The sequence below is a fragment of the Anabrus simplex genome, chromosome 4 (assembly GCF_040414725.1).
Source record: "Anabrus simplex isolate iqAnaSimp1 chromosome 4, ASM4041472v1, whole genome shotgun sequence".
Lineage (NCBI taxonomy): Eukaryota > Metazoa > Arthropoda > Insecta > Orthoptera > Tettigoniidae > Anabrus > Anabrus simplex.
The window spans coordinates 299,845,146-299,866,382 of record NC_090268.1 but is presented as its reverse complement, the minus strand read 5'-3'; the positions used below and the strand labels follow the sequence as shown (position 1 = coordinate 299,866,382).

General features: G+C 37.9%; 1 protein-coding gene across 2 annotated transcripts in view; it reads left to right on the top strand.

Moving 5' to 3' along the window:
* LOC136871910 (translation initiation factor eIF2B subunit epsilon) overlaps positions 1-21,237 on the top strand; it is a 152,366-nt gene that overhangs the window by 109,435 nt on the left and 21,694 nt on the right. The window contains exon 9 of one of the 2 annotated variants that reach the window (XM_067145628.2): positions 9,053-9,232. The exons of the other annotated variant lie outside the window; for it this stretch is intronic. Coding sequence (XP_067001729.2) covers positions 9,053-9,186 — 134 coding nt within the window. The 3' untranslated portion in view covers positions 9,187-9,232. The remainder of the gene's footprint in view (positions 1-9,052; positions 9,233-21,237) is intronic. 2 annotated transcript variants of the gene reach the window in all.

The following is a 21,237-nucleotide window of genomic DNA, read 5'->3' as shown; positions in this document are numbered from 1 at the left end:
TCTGGTAGATATGTACAAATGTGCACCACAGATAGTCGTCTTAACACTTTGACTACCAGGAAGTAGCCAGGGCATTTAAACCTCCAGCCCAGCCATTTTTAAAAGTCCTTGTCCACCAGTCCTGCCTTCTGCACTGTGGAACAAGAATATTTACTACTCCTATATTACACTTTGAAATAATGTGAAAATTAGAACATACCTGGGGAAGGAATTCTAGTATGATTTGAAGGTGTGATATCTGGTGTCACATGCTCCAGGGTGCAGAGGGACGTCACACTTCCTGCACTACTACCTTGTGTCACATAATTTTTGAGACAAACTTGAGTCAGGGCTGACTGGGACCGTGGCAGGAGGATTATGACCTTCAAGATAGTATCTGGAAACTGTCTGTATGAACTGTAGATAGGTAATTTTTGTCTGGGTATTGGACTTCTGGAAGAGATGGAAAGAATTGAAGAGGGTGCACTGTAGTAAATATAAGAAAACCTTTTTCAGCCATTTACAAGTTTTTCTCATGAAGGGATATAGAGGAAGGTATTGGTCAGCTGTGTCTGTTCCATGCATGTGCTGATTGAAATCTGCAATGAATACTGGCTTCATTGTTTTTCTGTCGAACTTTGGTCACTCGAACCATTTCAGCAGTATGCTTGGATGAAATCATTGTGATTATTTTCTTGTCCATTAAAGAGACAATAAGAATTTCCCCATCACGTTTGAATGTCATTTCCCCTCCTTTCAAAAATTTTTGTTTGTCCTTAAGGTCCTTTGGTACTCCCCTGTTTTGTCTGATTGTCCCATAAACGGTAGTATTCTTTCCGCGTAGAATTTTTGTAAGAGCAACACTGTTGTAGTAATTATCCACGTAAACAGAATACCCTTGGCCTAAATATGGACTGAGAAGTTTGAGGACAGTATTATTTAAGACAATTCCACTTGCGTCATAAATAAGCAATAAGCCTAGCACACGGGGGCGAAACGCTGGCAACCGGGAATGAGTTAGCTGGAAAATTTATAATGTCCAATAACGGACCATTTATATTGGTATTATAAATTTACTCATTCGGAACAAATATTTCAGATTCTCTAAGTGAATCAACATCTATATCATCCGATAGCCAAGCAGGCATCACTTTTTGGTAATGAGACAAAGTCTCTCATAGTGCATTGGCACTGCCGGTGGCTACAATTAGCCTACGCAGTGGCCTCCACGGTATGCACTAGGCAGCGTCTTGGTAGGTGTGCTAGGTACCAACTTATGAGCCCAGCCTAGCACACGGGGGCAAAACGCTGGCAACCAGGAATGAGTTAGCTGGATAATTTATGTCCAATAACGGACCATTTATATTGGTATTATAACTAACATCAGACCGATAAACTGTTTCATTTTGATCATTGACACAGGTTTCCAAGTTTGATAGATTGAATATTTAGTGAATGGACGCGGTGCACCACTGATAACCTGTTGTGAATATAAATTAGTCTGCTCACAAACATATGCAAAAAAAATTGTCGCTGATAAATAAACTGTTTCATTTTGATCATTGACACAGGTTTCCAAGTTTGATAGATTGAATATTTAGTGAATGGACGCAGTGCACCACTGATAACCTGCTGTGAATATAAATTAGTCTGCTCACAAACATATACAAAAAAATTGTCGCTGATAAATATATTTACAAAAGACATTATCTCTTCACTGTTTGGTACCTCTACAGTATGGCCTACATTTCCTAAAAACTCAGGTAATGGGGGGAAAATAGCTTGGAGGGGTGTCAGATAGAAGAACACTGTCGGGTATTTTAACATTATCATGCACTGTTGTTTCGTCCTCATCACTTTCACTATCTAAATCTGGGATGACTTCATCACCAGAATCATCATTATAAATCATTTCAACAGCCTCTTCAGCAGATATAAACTTACTGCTCACTATACTGTATCTTGCTAGTGGCACTAACACAACAAAATTGGAGGCAAGAGCGCGGGCTTGGAATGTGCTGGGAAAGAAAAATTGTTTGCTGGGTGATTCTAGGCAGGACATATATGTTAACGAAGGTCAGAACATTCATTTAACAACCATGTATGAAAGAATGAAGGAACAACAGTCTATAGCACGGTTTTTGCCTTGAAATGTCTGCGTGGATACGGGAGAATACACTGGCGAAATGTTATCCACCATAAGGCGCCTACGGGAGTCAGTGTGTTAACAACATTGATATCACAGCATCTTCTCTCTCGCTCTCTTCTCACTGTGCTGTTCTCTGCCAGGCATGTTGATGATGATGATGATGATGCTTGTTGTTTAAAGGGGCCTAACATCGAAGGTCATCGGCCCTGCCAGGCATGTTGATGGATGATGGTTTTCCATGGCTGCTGATATAACAAATGCACAGTGCACTAACCGTGATGTGAACAAACATTACTGTTTGAGTAATGCTTTGAACTCCCCTGTCTCCAGCACCTGATGACCCCTGATGGTTACTGTTAGTGAAAGGTTAGGTTCTGGTTCAATGGAAAGCACTGTTAGTGACAGGGTTATTTTCAGTGTGAGAAATGTGTGTGTGTTCTATTACTACAAAAAAGGGGAGAAGAATAGCTGTAAAAATGTTGTTTCATTAACCTCTCTTTCCATTATGATTGCAATCTGTGATATATTTTGATACCCATTTTATCAGACGTGCATGTACCAAGGTGGATTGGCATTTACAAGCAGCTAGACCAGTTCGAGACGTATCTGTCTTGCGATGCTTCTGAAAGAGCATACGGAGCTGTCCTGTATGTGGGAACCATGATTAAGAACTCGCACTTGATACGATTAGCCTGCTGAAAGACTAGCATTGCTCTTGTGAAGAAAATCATGCTCCTTAAATTGGTACTACTGGACGCAGTAATTGGTTCACGTCTTCTGAGCCAAAGGTGTCATGTAGAGTGATTCAACAGTGACACTTGTTGAGTAAGGAATGATCGCAAGAAGTAAAAACATTTGTTTGTAATAGAGTGGCCAAAATACTATGCTACACTGCACCGAGTCAGTGGAGACACTGTTCTTGCAACCCATAACCCAGCGGATTACTTCACCTGAGGATTTCGAGTCAGTGATTTACTTTCACTTGATTGATGGTGGAATGGACCAAACTGGCTAGCTGAGGAACGATATTCCTAGCTCCATTACATCAGTGACTGACGTGACGCTACCCGAAGAAAAGAAATCACCTCTACAAGTTCTAGTGATAATGACAGAAGCACTTCTGAATGTTGAACAGTTCAATTCTTACTGGAAATTACTTCACATCATGGCTTGGATCTTTCTTTTAAAGATGCAGCAAAGAACAAAAAAAGATCCTATGCTTTGATAGCTGTGGAACTAGAAGTTGCTTGAAACTACTGGATTCGAAGAGTCCAAGAAGAATATTTCACCAGTGAATTGACAGTACTCATCATCGTCATCATCTCCAATAGCACATTACCACACCTTTTTAGAGAATGATCTTATTTGACTTGAAGGAAGACTGCAATTAATCAACATTTCTAGACGGACATCATCATTTCATGTGACTTGATAATGCAGACACTATTTAGACTTTACCATCTTGGCATTTGGATCACTATTGCAGAACTTTGCAGTGGATTCTGGATACTGCAAGCTTGGCAAACAATCAAGAAAGTCATTCACACTTGTCTTCCATGTAAATTAGCTCACAATGGTTCACCTCAAGAAATACAAGCTCCCTTGTCTCTGTATTGCATCTGATCTTCCTCAGTTACAGAAATTGACTTTGTTTGCCCACTCTGTCAGCATCTGCCACAAAGTCAAGAAGTCATATGTTATGTTACTCACTTGCGCTATCACACATGCTTTCCATCTCGAACTAGCAAAAGATATGTAGACTGGCAGATTTCTGATGGATTTTCAGTTGTTTGTGGGTCACCGTGTGTTACCACCCAGCATTGATTCAGATAATAAACAGACTTTCAATGGACCTACCAGAGAACCAATGGAGATCCTTATAATAATTGAAGATCCCAAGATACAGCATTATCTATGAAGCCTTAACACCAACCCATTTCCATAACAGAGAAAGGACCATGACCCTTCCAGCAAGACTCGAGGCAGAAACAAAGAAAGACTCAAATAAGAAGTTTCGTATGAAGATGATCCACAGATGATTTCTGGCAGTGTTGGAAGGAGTACCTCCTCCAACTCCAAAACGATCATAGGATTAGATGTCCTCGTAGCAGACATATGAAACTCCGAGTAGGGGATATTGTTTTGTTACTGGCGGTTGATTTGCAGAGCTTGCATCGGGGAACTTCTCCAGGGAAGAGACTGACAGGCAAGGACAGTCATCCTACGTCAGTTAGGTAGACCCAGGATAAGTTGATCGGTACAGCTAGTCATCCATCTGGAGATTGACCTGGGTGAGGAGGATGTTGTAAATCTTGCCTAACATGTGTTGTTTTACTCCATGTCTGTGTGTATTCATTTATTTATATGTGTTTTCTGTTGCTGTAAAACAGGAAGAGTACGGTGTTCCATTAACCTTGCTCTCCGTTACGATCTCAGTCTACGGCAGTGACAGAGTTCGGTTAGCAGTAACCTAGGCTTGTGTAACGAGTATCACTGCTGTTAGGTACTGTGCCAATTACCACACCTGAGTTATTCGCTTATTACTGATTAACATACTTTCAAGATTTTCTTGAAATTTTAAGGTGTTTTTTTTTTTTTTTTTTTTAAAGGTATTAGGAAAGGAAAAATGTTGGAAAGGTTTACTCTTACCATAATACAGTAAAACCTCTTTTAATGCATCTCAAAGGAGTTCAAATATCTTTCTGCAAAAGATGGTTTAGTGAAGTTTTGAAAGTTAAAACTGAAGTTTGTATTCTAACACATTTTATGCGAGATGTGACTTAGTGTATTGTGCAGATGGTTAGGCTCCTACTATATCCAGGGTGGCACAATCCAGCCCCAACATAGCGTAGGTATTTGAGAGAGAGTAAACTTTTCCAGCAAGAATATAAAAACTTTCCAGTCAGCATTAAACAGAATTTATAAATATGGATTGTCTGTTAGGTTATCAGCTTGAAAGGCTGATCGGATCCTCCAATACTACCACCAGAGGTTATATGGTTTGTAGGAAGAAAAAAAAAAACCAGTGGTGGTGCTAAAATGAGATAAGATGGGGAGATGTAGTTTGCCATTGCTTTCCTCACTGGGCCAGAAAGTGCTATTACAACACAAATGATTCTGTGTGTAACACCTATCATAACGTTTGGTTGCACTTCAAATCTCATTACTCACACCACCCATACCTCAGCACCTTCCATATTATCAGAGCCATAGATAAGACTGGGACGACTGGGACTTTGGTGGAAGCTATATTTTGCTCTGGCCTGTGCCAAGAGACAGGTGCAAAAGTACTACATCTATTGCAACAGGCACAAATGTGGATTAAGGAAACCTAATTAAATAGTTGAGGAGAAGTTTAGTTGAATCAAGTGGGCATCTTGAAATTTCTCAAACCACATCAATGAAAAATCTCTCTGAAAATATATACAAATGTGTTTACAACTGATAAAATTGTTGTTATCCTGGAAAATGAGATGCAGGTTAAATAGTTGGGTGGTAACATCGTCTTAGGACCTGTGAAAAAGGAAACGCTGGGTACATTGTTAGAATACTTAGTTGATTCTGCAGTCCCTGTTTTATATCCTTTTACTGCATTCCATATACCTCTCTGTAATAGATTGTACCTCCCAGGCGAGTTTTTTTTCGCCAAACAGCTGATCTTATGGGAAATTCCATATCACATTGATGCCAGTTACTTTCTTTTAGTCTATCTATGCAGATTGATGAACTACTGCATGTAATCATTGTGTTCTTAGATATACAGTGTGTCCCTGAAAAAGGTTCCAATATTTACAGAGGAGGGCAGCATGCAACAAACAAAGGGAAAGAAAAAGTCCTGTAGACATTGGTTGCAAACTCAATATGAAAACTCCCTTTGATGATAAACCTAAAATGCCATGTTTATATCTCAGAAATCATAAGTTTATTAGTAGGATGACATTTCTAAAATGATATTTCAAAGGCAGTTTTCCCAAAGAGCTATTCTTCAGAAAATATTTATTTAAATACTCAAACTTATGTCAGAATATTGTTTTCAATAAGCTGTTATTGAATGATTCGTTAAAAAGGGGTTTTACTATATTCCATTTGAGTGTATTTTAGTTTCTATTAGATTTATTAAAATATCCTTCAATTTATGAATCAGCTTATGTGTAGAATGACATATCACTTGAGGGGCACGCACAAAACACACCAATATCCAGAATTTTTAACATATCAGTCTGTGGACAATATCCGTTTGTGAATTATGCTTAAAGATGACCATCATTTGTAAATCCCTCTGTCTTCTTCTAACCTACATCTTACTGTTCACTGTTGCCTACTCTGGCATTGTAAAATGTTAGAGGCCAAGTTGCTAGTATTCTGGAATGGTGGAATTTTGATGGGCATGTTTCAGAGTGGAATACTGTGAAAATTGTGTTATATTAAATAATTTCTTGTCCACTGGATGTTTATCTGAAGATTATGACTGAAGCCACTCCTTTTCAGTGTTAATTCAGTCTATACAACTTACAAGCTTTTCAGTCTGTCAAACATGAATATAATATTTAGAACACTATAAAATATCTGTACAATTATAATTGTTCAATTTTTATAGAATGTTATATTCATGTTCAATGGACTGAAAAGCTTATATGTTGTATTGAAGAGCAAGCAACAATTTTAACAAATTCACATTTCCAAATGGCTCAGGTCAGTTCCTTTACATAAGCCAACAGCGTAGTCACATCTCCAAGTACTGGCTAATCCTAGGCTATTCAGCTTAGGAGATTCTGTGGGATCCAGAGGTTCAACATGAATATGCTGTTGGCTATCATGTTTCTGATGAATATTATCTCAGCTGCCTAGGTCTTGTTCATATCATACTTCTGCATAGTCAGATCTATTATGTAATAAGGTTGGTACATAGGTTATTTGCTCTTCATTGGCCTTTTTCTTTTCCATATATGGTCTATAAGTTTCCTTCAACAAATATTCTTTATGTAATTTCTTCATTAATAGAACCATTGAGTTGAAACTTCCACAGTCTGTTGAATTATGATTATATTCTTCATTGGGGTTGGTCTGTCCCGTTGTTCTGTGTACATTATGTACAGGTTGCTGGCATTTCAGATACATTGCAATATTCTTTACCAAGGCAACATGTACATAATATACACACCGGGCGAGTTGGCCATGCAGTTAGGGGTGTGCAGCTGTGGGCTTGCAGTCAGGAGATAGTGGGTTCAAACCCCACTTTTGGCAGCCCTTAAGATGCTTTTCCGTGGTTTCCCATTTTTACACCAGGCAAATGCTTGGGCCGTACCTTAATTAAGGCCACGGCCACTTCCTTCCTGCTCCTAGCCCTTACCTATCTCATTGTCACCATAAGACCTATCTGTGTCAGTGTGACGTAAGGCAACTTGTAAAAAAAAAAAAAAAAAAAAAAAGTAATAATATACATAGAACAACAGCTTATTCCAGCTTTTAAGAAGAACATAGTTACAATAGAACCATTTCCTAAATTTTCAAAAATCTTCATTAGTTTTCTTTCCAGTTTGGTTAGTTTTCTTTCCAGTTTGGTAGAAATAATCAGAAACAATGAAATTATTGTTGAGAAAAATAAGTATGAAGAATTGACTGGGGAGTGTTAAAACGTTTGGGCATGGTTATGCTCGTAACTACAGACATATTTTGTAATCGGATGTTACTGACTCTGTGGGTTGTTTGGAAGAAATGTGTTGTTGGCTAGTATTTATTCTTCTATATCTTCGTTATATACCTGGAAAAGAATCTTCTACCTTATTATGGATCAGCCTTTTTGGCATTATCTTCTGTCATAGTTTAACAATTATACAATTACTTTGACATTAAATTACTTTTCTGTGGACATCAAATACATCCAAGACTGCTTCCAAATAAATATTTGTTAAGATTGTGGCACTTACCGTAATTGTATTGTAATATTTTTTTGCAATTTTTACATTTTTATTTCTGATTACTTCATTTACTGTTCCTCACTCCATTTTTCTATCATACTAGCAGTATTTAAGCGTCTACCCCACTCATGTATCTCTAATAGCCATGCCGAAATTCTGTACCATTCTGCTGTGCATGTACCTTCACAGTATCAGTATTGTATTCTTCTCTTCTCCTTTTCATGAGCCAAATATTATTGACCGTGGAATGTCTTTTGTGTGTTCCCTAAACCCTATTCCTTCTCACAATTAGTAATTTCTTGTTATATAAATATCCCATTACTTTTGCTTCAACCGAGCTCGATAGCTGCAGTCGCTTCAGTGCAGCCATTATTCAGTATTTGGAAGATAGTGGGTTCGAACCCCACTGTTGACAGCCCTGAAGATGGTTTTCCGTGGTTTCCCATTTTCACCACCAGGCAAATGCTGGGGCTGTACCTTAATTATGGCCATGACTGCTTCCTTCCTACTCCTAGCCCTTTCCTGTCCCATTATCGCTATAAGTGCTACCTGTGTCAGTCCGATGTAAAGCAACTCGTAAGAAGGAAAAAACACCTTCCCTTGTTAGTTCTGTCCGCATATGACATTACAGTAATGTGACATTGTTTTGTCTCCTTAATTTTCTTCTCTTGCTTTTTTGCTATATTTATTGTATGCCTTTTTATGTATTTTATGACTCCACTTTATATTTTACCTTCCCTCCATAATTTTTCTTATCATTTGACTGGAACTGTTCATTCCTCAGTTAATACCATTGGGATTGTTCCTCTTCCCTCCTTTTGCTCATTGTGGCATTCAGTGTTCTCTGATACATGCAAGTTAAGAAGTTGTAGTCTTTGTCACCTGTTTAAGTCATAGAGCAAGTTCATGCAAATGAAAGTAGTCTACTGCATGCAGTAGCACCTTGCATGTCTCGTTTGTAGCAAGATTCATCCCTAATGGTCCCCTTCAAACTTTTTCCTCTAAGGTCATACCAGACCTTCCCTCTTCTGGCTGGAGATGCTTTGCTTGCTGTTGGTGCTGTCTTGGTGGAAAAGTGAACCCACTGTTCACCTAGGAATCTTAGGGCTGTTTTTTCTCTACTGGTTCAACCTTCGCTGAGAAAATGCCTCTTTCATAGTTACTCACCAATGAGATATTGAAGTTGGTAAGCATAAATGAATCTTTATTTTTTTAAATCAGTGTTTCTCAAATGTATTGGAATGCATAAAGCCTTGGGAATATGAATATACCCATGTATAAAAGATATTTTGTGCATACATGGTACTGCTTAAGCATTTGTTACTGCTTGACTTGTAAATTACTTCTTAAGCTTATGCATTCTTTCAGTTAATCAGCCATCAGTTAGAAAGTAAGTTTGGTGTCAAAGAGAACATGAAGTCAAACTCAAACTTAAGAATAAGTTGCACAATCTTATGTTTTCTCATATGATTATAGCATCTGATTGAACAAATATATGGATCATTAACAAGTCAGTTCCTGAGAGTGCAAATAAACTGAAATCCACTGTGATAAACATTTTGCTCACCCCATTAATAAAGAACACTTTGGCATAGATTTATCACAGGTGCCAGCAACACTGGGAACAGATTTAGTATATCGCAAACTTTAAGAAGGAAAAGAAAAACTTTTCCAGAAAAATTCAAATACGCTGCACTAAAAAGAAGTTAGTTTGCATTTTGACTTCCACTTGTTTGCAGAAGAGCAGGTTCTGCCATGGCTGAAAATATTTTTCCACTTGCTTTCATATGATTTAATGAAGCTGTACTCCATCCCAGTCGTCATGTTTATTCATTCTCGGTGTGAAAAACTTTGCAGAACTTAAGAAATGCTGGTGTTGAGATTCCTCAAGATAAGTACGGTATCCTTTACTGACTGACATTGCATTTCTTGTGAAGCCCTATTTTGCTTTTTTATGCCTTTGTAAATGCTTATTTTCAAGCATGAACTTCATTAAAAGTAGGTACAGAACTAGTTTAACTGAGAAACATTTGGATTTGTGCATTTGACTGAGTGGTACCAATTATCCATCCACATAAGAAAAATTCCTGCCAAGTTTGACACTAAGTAGAAAGGTGTTCATAAACTGGTGTATTTTTGTACCTCTTTGCAGTATAATTTATTTCCATATTCTGTATCTTAATTTCATTTTCTAGAGTACTTTTACAATTACATTAAATGACTTCCGAAAAAAGGAATGTTGGATTGCAATTTTTAAAGAGTAGATCATTTGAAAGTATAAGAACTTCTCAATAGACCACTGAAGCATCCAGGTCACCAGCTTCTGATTTATCATAACAGTGGATCACTGATTAAAATAATAAATGCTATAAATGTTGCATACCCATCAGCAATTTGTATAATTGCATATTTCTATAAATGCAAGTTTGAAAACTTCCTGAAATAAGGAATGGCATCACCTTTACATACTTTATCCCCAACACTTCTCGTCTCTCATAGACTGGTTCCCCTAGCTGAGTCTGGAATTGCTTCCACTTGTGTCGGGCTCCTTGCTTTCATCTTTCCTATCCAACCTCCCTTGGTTAACTCTTGTTCTTTTCTGACCCCAGTGGTATTAAGTTTGCCAGGCCTAGAGAGTCATATTTTCATGCCTTTGTGACCCTTGACTTTCTTTTACCAGTACTTTAATTCTTTCAAGTGTCAGACCTCTACCTATTTTCCCTCTGATTAGTAGTAATTGAGGATGGTTGTCTGGTATGGGTAGCAGTATATTCTCCAAGAGCTACTGAAATCATAAAGTCAATTTCAAGTTTACCCTAGCTTCCAGAGGGAAGAACAATCTTGTAAGATTTGTATGGGTTGCCCTGTCTCAAGATCTTATTATTATGGTCTTGGCAGTTACAGTACCTGTGAGTAGTGAATCAAACAGAAATGCTTTTATCCGCAAAGAAGAAAGACTTTGAAAATAATGTAAGGCCAAGCAAAGCTGATGGATCTGTCATAGTAACAAAAAATAATCAAAGCAAAAAGAAGCTGATAGCAAAGAGAAAAGTGCTGCATATATCATAAAGTGACTAGAAAAATACAAAGCAATCTCAATTCAGTAATCGTACGAGGTTGTGACTTCCCGAGATCCCGTGACTGTAATCCTTTTTGTAATCGTTTTGGACCAGGTGAGTTGGCCGTGTGTTTACAGGTGCGCAGCTGTGAGCTTGCATCCAGGAGGTAGTGGGTTCGAACCACATTGTCGGCAGCTCAGAAGATAGCTTTTTGTAGTTTCCCATTTTCACACCAGGCTGTACCTTAATTAAGGCTACGGCTGATTCCTTCCCATTCGTAGACCTTTCCTATCCTATCGTCGCCATAAGACCTATCTGTGTCTGTGCGACGTAAAGCAAATTGTAAAAAAAAAAAAGAAAAATCCTTTTGGAGTGCACCGTAAGAGGGTGGGCTACAGTAGTGTTTCCCTTTTGTCACCTCTCACAACAGTCAGGAAGAATGGGGTTTAAGTTTAGGAAAAGGAAAAGACACTATATATCAAAATGTAAAAGATATCATCATTCTCAGATACTCTTAACAGTGACTGTGTTGGAAAAAAAAAAACCCCACACATACAAAAAAAAACATCAATTCAACATCATCAGTCACCATTGATCTGCATTTAGGGCTGTCGTCCAGGTGACAGATTCCCCATCACTCATTTAACCTAGTATTTTCTTAAATTATTTTACGAATTTGGAAGTTTATTCAGTTATTCCAATCCCTAATTCCTATAATGATAATAACCCCAATTTGTCCTATCATGCTCACAATCACTGTCACCAGTTTTTACTGGGTTTTCTATAGGCCTATATTTTATCACTCTACCAAGAAAAAAATATCTACAACTCCCTAATTCTCAATTAACATCATGACAACACTTCGAAAAATATAAAGCAGATAACAAAAAATTATTTCTAGCAAAAAGTATTGTACCAGTAACTGACACGCACTCATTGACACGTGTAATTGAGCATGAGGGTTTCGCAGGGCGTGTGCAGTCTTATGTTAGGAGATTGTACAGAGAGGGAGTAGAAGATTGCATATGCCGGCATCATAAACTTGATTAAAATCAGTCAAAGTAGACGAATGGCCTATCATTTTCTAGAATATTTGTCAAATTGGATTCTCATCCACACTTAATATGCAATAAACTGATAATAGATCATGTCAATCTTATTAGCGACAAATATTTAGAATAAAGTTCACCAATGAAATTAACAAAATCTCTTCTTGATATCATAAATTAACTTGTATAAAGAAAGTTCATTCTTGAAGTTTGTAAATGATAACATTAATAATATCACCTTGAAATAATGAGTTATTTTAAGTGTATAATGTTCATTCTTGAAGATCATACATAACGACATTAACTAAGTTCACCTTGAAAAATAAAGGTCATTCTTGAAAGTGAAACAAAATTAGAGTACCTTTCTGAAATGATTAAATGGTGCGAGCAAATAAAGTTTAATCTTGATATGCCTGTCAAATGTCGAGCTAAAGTCCATTCTTCAGTTAGCTAACTAACGTAATATGGAGATAAACAAAGTTCTACTTTGTAGAAATGTTAACAAAGTGGCTAAGTTACAAAGTTCCCTCTTGTTAGCAAGTACGTCAGTACGACTTAATATTACACTGGCTTTAAGAAATAGCAAGTCATTTGAAAAAGTGGAAGGTATGAGTTCGAAATCATATTGAATGAGAATTAAAGTTGCTGGAAAGCTTTAAAGTGACTTGCTGAATTGAAAGTTACTTGATAAGACACAGTTCACACTATTCTTTAATGACACAGATGCATATCACCTTATTGAAGAACTGGCTTCGTTTGACTGTGTCCTCACAGACTGTAGTACCATGTCTACCATGGGTCAGGAACACCATCACCACGTATCCCTCGAAGTTACCACGTCCACCGTAGACTGGAACACCATCACCACGTCCCTCGAAATTACCACGTCCACCAGAGATCAGGAACACCATTACCACGTATCCCTCGGAGTTACCACGTCTCCATCGGTGGAAGTTCACATGACAGTATGGGTGATCAGAGTATGCATAGGGTGTTGGTTTACACTCACCACTTTGAGTGATATTGCACTGTTCGTTCCAAGTAGCACGTCTAATATGCGCAGTAATTTGCACCCAGTTCACTAATAAGGTGATTGACTTGTCATGAGACACTGAATTTACTAAGTTCCACTTGCCAGTTTAATGCAAATCAATAAGTTTTAAACAAAGTCTTTGATAAGATAATTGAACCTTCATGGTACCCTGACTTCACTAAGTTCTGAGTGTCACGTGAATGCAGTTCAGTGGTAGAGTGTCGGCCTCCGGATCCCAAGATAGCGGGTTCAAACCCGGCAGAGGTAGTCGGATTTTTGAAGGGCGGAAAAATGTCCATTCGACACTCCATGTCGTACGATGTCAGCATGTAAAATATCTCTGGTGACACATTTGGTGTTCACCCAACAAAATTCATTAAAATCTCAGCCATAGACCCCCAAGAGAGTTTTGGTTTATTCGGTCTGCCATCTAGTGGGCCTAGAGTAAAACAGAACGTCGAAATTGACGGGCAGACAGCCAAATGGCGTCAAATTGAAATGTCTGCACACAGTAGCTGAGGCCATACGATTATTATTATTATTATTATTATTATTATTATTATTATTATTATTATTATTATTATTATTATTATTATTATTATTATTATTATTATTATTATTATTATTTCAAGGAAATTGAACTAAAGTATATTCATTCAACTTCACACGTGATCTTAGTGTAGGACTCAGTCTATGTTCCCGATGTTTTGAGAAATTGTCTACTATCACTCTATCAACATGAAATATTAACCCTTTCCCGCCCATATTAAAATGCATGTTTTCCTCAGAATTAAAGCAATTCTTTTCTGCCATCATTAATGCAGACATTTATAAAAATGTATATTGTACAAAAGCTTTTTCTGGGCAATTAAATAGAAAATGTTTTCATCATATATAAGGGAGAAATACTCTAATGCTGTACTACTCACAGGAAGAGAATGGCAAGGTCCTACCTCTTCAGTAAAGTCCGCCGGTTCGATGTAAGACAATGTATTTGTCCACTGAAAGTTAGGCCTACAATCTATGTCATCACGCATGTGTACGTCGTCATTTCCTGAAATATCGTCACTTTCATTTTCATTTTCCACTTCACTGAGTTCCTACTAACAGTTTCACAGTCAGAATTATCGTTCACCGAACGTTCAATGTCGTTATCGCGCGTCGACATGTTTGTTTACAATATGTCACTGCCTTCCGTATTTCGTGTTCTAATATGCCTGCTAAGGTTTTAAAAGAAGAAAACTAATATCTTTGGTCTCTAGGAAGTGCACATGCTAGTAACAGTAAGTTATATTTGTCTATCGGCCGATAGATGGCTCATACATGTGACTACAAGTACAAGGAGGTACAAGTACGCTTTACTACGCTATGGGCGGGAGGCCCTAAGCTTTCGCGCTACGCATTACTACGCTATGGGCGGGAGAGGGTTAAATAGTTAATGGCACTGTCTTTACTTCTAACCATGAAGTATTAGGTATGTAGTTTCCACAAACAAAGTCCTAACTGGTTAATTTACTCTTAGAAGTTACCATGTAGACTTGTTGTATTAAGTTATAAGTTAATCAACAGTTCTATCACACACGGTATTAACATGTCCGATGTCTAACACTTGTATGTTATAAGTCACGCAAAATGTTTAAGTATTTGGAAAGACTTAGAATGTAGGATTTATACTGCTGTCAGAGTTAGACTTCTCGGCTGTACCTCGCGGGTACTTAGTTCGACGTTCGGACTGGACACTTGCGTACAAAGTTGAACTTTACTGCCGGCTCAACCTCGGGCAGCAGGTCTCTACTCTGCTGTACTGTGTCTGTACTGTCCTCTCGCTTGTCTTATATACCCGGGCTTGACCCTGAGCTTACACGTCATTGAAATTACATGTCACCTTCTTGTAATACACTTTTAAATTGGCAGCGTTGTATATGCTTGCACCACTGATCACATGTCCCAAAAACAAAACTTCAGTTTAAAAAAACTGAATCTTCTGGGCATTAATCTTTAAATTCTTCTCCATTAGCTCTTGAAGTAACTTGTGAACGTCTGCCTGATGTTGCTCCCACGTCTCTGACGCGATCAAAATGTCATCGATGTAAATCTCATCAGACAGCTGATTCTCTAAAGTCCTAATCAAGGCTACTTCCAAGTCCTTAATCCCAAATCGGAGGCAATTAAAGACGTATGTGTTATTCTCGAATAAGAAACCAGTGTATGATCTGCTCTTGTTATTTAGCCTGATATGGTAAAATGATGAAGTCACATCTAGGCACATGAAATACATTTTCCCATGGAAACGCCTGATGATATCTCATAAAAAAGGAGGGTGGTCATGTTCCAGAATTAGCCTGTCATTCAGCGCATGCGCATCTAGGCAAAGGTGCAAACTGCTGTTGGGTTTTATTGTGACCGCTTACAATGCAAGGCGAAATTATTCCATCTTCTTTCATCTGATGAATTAGTGTCCTGGCTTCCTCACGATACCTTTCTGGTATCGGGTAGGCCTTACGTTTGTATGGCGAATGATCCTTAACAAGATGGTATTCATTATCAAGGATTTCTTTTGGTTTGCTATCGAACACGTTAGGATAAATTAAAAAAATTAGATTAGTTGCTTCTGCTATGTCTGAAGGGGATTCTGGGTCAATCATCACTTGGGTAATTGAAGCGAGATAGTCCTAATCAAAATCAGTCACCTCATCTACTCTGGACACTAACTCGTGCTCCACGGGTCCCTCTTCCTTCAGGTCACCCTCTTTTTTCAGATTAACTTCGACTGGCGCTGCATCATCCTGATTATGTGCTTCTGTTGCACCATTGAGTTTTTCATCAAGAGCTTCTAATCCGTGTATTACTTCTTCCTCTACCATTCGCGTTTCCACAGAGTACGGATTTAAAAACCGAATGACACTAGCAGAATAATCTATCACCCCATGGAATCTTGACATAAAATCAGACCCTAAGATCAGATTAAATTTCATTCAAGGCAAGATTGAAAAGGTATGCTCGAAGAGTACACCATCAATGTAAAGCTCGATGAAAGCTTGTTTCTTGCATTTAACATTATCAGGCACAATCCCCTTAATCTTAAGTTGGGCTAGTGGCATTACCAGCATGTCTTGTTTGTCCCCTAATGTCTCGATGAGTCTTTTAGAAATGAGCGACATCTGTGTTCCAGAATCAATTAATGCGGTGACATTCATCTTGCATATCCACAGATTAACGACAGGTAATGTACGCTGAATTTTCGGTCTAGGTATTTGAGTATCCTCATATAATAACTCTGAGTCTTCTATGTGCCAATAATTGACTTCTTGAGTTTCCTCTTTCTTCTTCCACATAGTCCTTGGTCGGTAGGGAGAATTTCCTTGATATGGACGTCTTCTAAATCCTCTATATCGAGTGGGAGTAGTTTACATAATTTCCCTGTCCTCTAAGTACTCTCTTTATTGGCAATCTGGAGGTTTAATTTCTATGGGGTTGGCAGTAACATCTTTACTTCGGTTGACCCTGGGAATTGACTGCATGTTCGCAGTGTCCAGTCTCTTCAGTAGAGAATGTAGTTGTTCTAAGTCTTTAATGTCGGCAGTGACCAGGATTTCCTGGACATGGGGTGGAAATTGTTGAGTAATTACTTGGATCAGTTCTTTTTCAGGTAGTGGTGGATCTAGGAATGGCATTTTCTTAACTTGAACCACAAAATAGTCTGAGTACCTTGACATATTAATAGAAGTATTATACCATTTTGAGTATAACTACATCTTTAACTAAGTGCTGAACTTCAGTGTTCCAATATCCTTTTAAAAGAGCCTCTTTAAATTCTGAGTAAGTTTTGAAATTGAATTTAAATGCTGTGAACCATGAAAATGCACGTCCTTCTAATAGTTTTGACACAGTGCAAAGTTGTCTATCAGAACTAATGTGATTTTCTAGGAAATACTCTTCAACATTTGCCAGGAATTCTCTAGCATTATATTCCTCTTTTCCTGAAAATTTTGCAGGTCTATCATTGTGTACTTTTATAGTAGTAGTTATATTAGGATTGTCACCACATGATCCCCTTGACAATGATGTTGAAAATGAAATATTCCTCTGCTCTTATAAGGTAATTTTATTATCGAGGGCATCTATGTGCGTCTGCATCGTCGTTTCTATTTCCTTAACTTCTGTTTGAAGGTCCCTTTTTATCTCTGCTACGTCCTTACAGAGACAGGTGACCTGAGTATGTGTAGTGTCAAGTTGAGTTGTGAAGCGTTTATCAAATTCTCCTTGTTTACTTTTAAGGAGTCTGACTTCATTACTGATTCAGCCTATATCATTTTTGAGTGAATCTCTTAATGTTTCCCGGACTGAAGCTATCTTAGCTTGTGCCAATGAAAGGTTGCCATGAGACTCCCTAAATTCTGCCTTAAGATCGTTTAATTCTTGAGATATTTGATTTGAAGCTGGTAAAATAGCCTGTAAATCATCCATGAAGTGCATGCATAAGGAATGGCATTTCTAACATTGCTCATACCTCATTTTCATGTTGTCAAAACCAAGGATCTGAGTGAGTCACTTCATTGAAAGTAACAAATTTGTTCTATCCCAGACTAAAAGGCATTGAAATAAGCTGCTAGTAGCCTAACAGCCATTATCTTCACGGGAGTTGTGATTTTAGTTCCTCAACACTGTAACTAAACTTGCCAGGCTCATTCTCCACATACTTGAACAATGGCAGTTGATTAAAATATGTTAAGTAAATGTGGAAAAAATGCAAAGTGCTGTAAAGTATATCGTCCCTGCTCTGGCAAACTAGCGAAACTGACAAACCAAGGAATCTGTAGTTCTGAAGTTCTGGTCTAGATTTTGTTATTTATATATTGTCTACCCTCTGAAAAAGTCTCACATCTGCAGCTCATTCTGTATGCCTAACACATAAAACCAATAATTAAATATAAAAATTGATTTGACATGAGTAATCACAACTTCTTTTAGCTCTCCTAACCTTTTGACAATTTTCAGATTCGTTAGTTTGCCAGAGCAGGGACGATATGTTAGTTTGATTTGCAGGGCATAAGTAATTAAGTACCATGCGAATTACGGTCATATGATGTAGAATGGATTGCTGGGCTGAGTAGCACAGATGGTAGAGCGCTGGCCTTCTGAACCCAACTTAGCAGGTTTGATCCTCGCTCAGTCCAGTAGTATTTGAAGTTGCTCAAATATGCCAGCCTTGTGATGGTAGATTTACTGGCATGTTAAAGAATGCCTGTGGGACAAACTTGGCATCTCCAAAAACCGAAAAGTAGTTAATGGGACACAAACTTGTTGTTGTTGTTGTTATTATTATTATTATTATTATTATTATTATTATTATTATTCATCCATTCTCTTTTCCAGATTCTCTCTGTGTAGGGTAGTGTACCAAAGCCCTCCACCTTACTCGATATTTCCACCACTCCTCTTCTAGTACGTTATTGCTATCGACTCCTCTATTTGCAATACAGTCCACAACAGAGCTCCTCCTTCTCATTCTAGGCCATCCCCTAGGCCTCTTTGCAGTCTCTGTATCCATGAATGTTCTCTTTGGTATTCTATCTCCGGGCATTCCAATCAAGTGTCCAAACCATTTCAGCTTTGCTATATCAATCTCTTGAAGTTTACACATTCCCACGCTTCTCCTTATTTCCTCATTTTGTTATCTATCTCATCTTGTCTTTCCCTGTATGCTCCTCAAGAATCTCATTTCAGTTGCTTGTACCTAACTCTGGTTCCACTTAGTCAACGTCCAGGCTGCTGAAGCATAGGTCAATATAGGTTTAAAATAGGACAAGTATGAAACCTTCTTGCTCTTCATTGGCACCTCTTTGTTTCATATAATGTCTCTCGCATACTGGTAGAAACTTGCAGACTGCTGTACTTTTAAATCAATTTCTCCATCCAAATTTCCACCTTGTGACATCATGCTGTCCAAATATTTAAAGATTTTCACTAATTCAAGAGGTTCATTTCCTATTTTTATCACTCCCCTGGATTTTCTGTTACCCCTCATCATGATCAAAGTGTTGCTTTTCGCAGCACTAATCTTCATTCCAAAATTTCTTATCTCCTCATTCCATAAATCAACTTGTGTCTGTACTTCCTCTTCATTATCCCCCCAAACTACAATGTCATCAGCAAAGAGCATAGACTTTACTTTCTTGCCCATCTTCTCTTTGACTTTATGTAGAATTCTATCCATGATGATAATGAAGAGTAAGGGAGACAATACACTTCCCTGTCTAAAACCTGTCTCAACTCTGAACCATTCAGTTTGACCCACTTTGGTTCTAACACAGCTTTTGCAATTTTGATGCAATGCCATTACCGTCTGCATTGTTTTATTCCCAATCTGTGCCTTTGTCAATGTTTTCCTTTCAAAATTCCTTGGGACGCTTTCTTATGCCTTTTCAATATCTAGAAACATAACTACCATGTCCTTTCCATATTCCCAATACCTTTGCATCATTCAATGCAATGTAAATATTGGGTCAAATATGGACCTGCCTCTTCTGAATCCATATTGGTGTTCTGCCAATTTTCCCTCTACTCTATTTCTTACTCGTTTATCCAGAATTCTTTCAACTATCTTAGCTGTATGAGAGATCAGTGTCACTCCTCTGTAATTTTCACATTTCTTCTTGTCTCCTTTCTTGAAAATTGGTATAATGACCCCTTTCGTCTACTCTTTTTGGAACAGTCTTTTCTCTCCATATCACTCTGAAGATTTTATACAACCACTGTAGACCAATTGCTCCTGCTGCTATTATCATTTCTATAATGACCTCATCAATTCCAGTTGTCTTGCCTCGTTTCATCCTTTTAGTGGCCCTGAAATCTTTGCCATGGACACCTCATTTTCCTTATCTTCCATCTATATATATAAAATAAGAGTTTTGTCTGTACATTGCTCAGAATTTGAAAAGAATGGTATTTCTGTATCGATCATGTCCACAGCAACAAGAAAATGCAGTTTTTACTTTTCCGTAATTTCTGTCTGTCTGTCTGTCTGTCTGTCTGTCTGTCTGTCTGTCTGTCTGTATGTATGTATGTATGTATGTATGTATGTACACGCATCACGAGAAAACGGCCGCAGAGAATTTAATAAAAATCGGTAAGTAGAGTCGGGGGGTGAACCGCTACAATCTAGGATATAAATTATTTCATTCACGCTGAGTGAAATGGTAGTTTAGGGAAAGACCTAAAATTCTCAAATATTTATATTATTAGTGGTCATATCGATAAATACTACATAACTAAAGTTATATAGAATTAAATTTCTGATCATTTACGTCTTATGCATTTTACCGTACCGGCTATGATAACACAGATATTCATGAATTTGGATTTTTGTTGCCAAGTCCATATCAACGCCGAGCCCCGACAAAATGGGTAAACAGAATTTAAAGAAAATCGGTATATAGAGTCGGGGAATAAGAAACTACAGTTTAAGCTATAAACAATGTTATTCACCCTGGGTGAAATGGTAGTTTAGGGGAAGGCACCTAAAATTTAATTTTTAAATACCTATGTTCTTGGTCCTATGGAAAAGTACTACATAACAAAAGTTATAGAGAATATAATTTCCGATCATTTATGTTTTATTCAGTTTTACCGTACCGACTATGATAAGAGTGGTATTTCAGAACCGGAAGACAATTAATAATGTGAAGGCCTACAATATCGAAAGCGCGTAACATAGATCAACAATAACATTACACTGACCGTTGTTTGTTGTAATGTTCTTTGTCTCTTATGCTGACATTCAACTCCGATAGATGGGATTACTGCTGCATACCGAGTATAACAGCCTAACTGAATACTGGCGGGAAATAGCTGAGGAGTTAGATAACTTTCTTCTTTAGCACGCCAATCCTCTGGTTCATACATTTTCTGATACTGCTGGTACATAACACACTGGTTCATCATAGTATGCCAGCTATTCGATACCTACTCTGACGCACTGTTTTGAAAGAGCAGTGTGTGCACTTAAGTCAGAGGCTCAGTTAGTAGTAGTAGTAGGAGTAGTAGTATG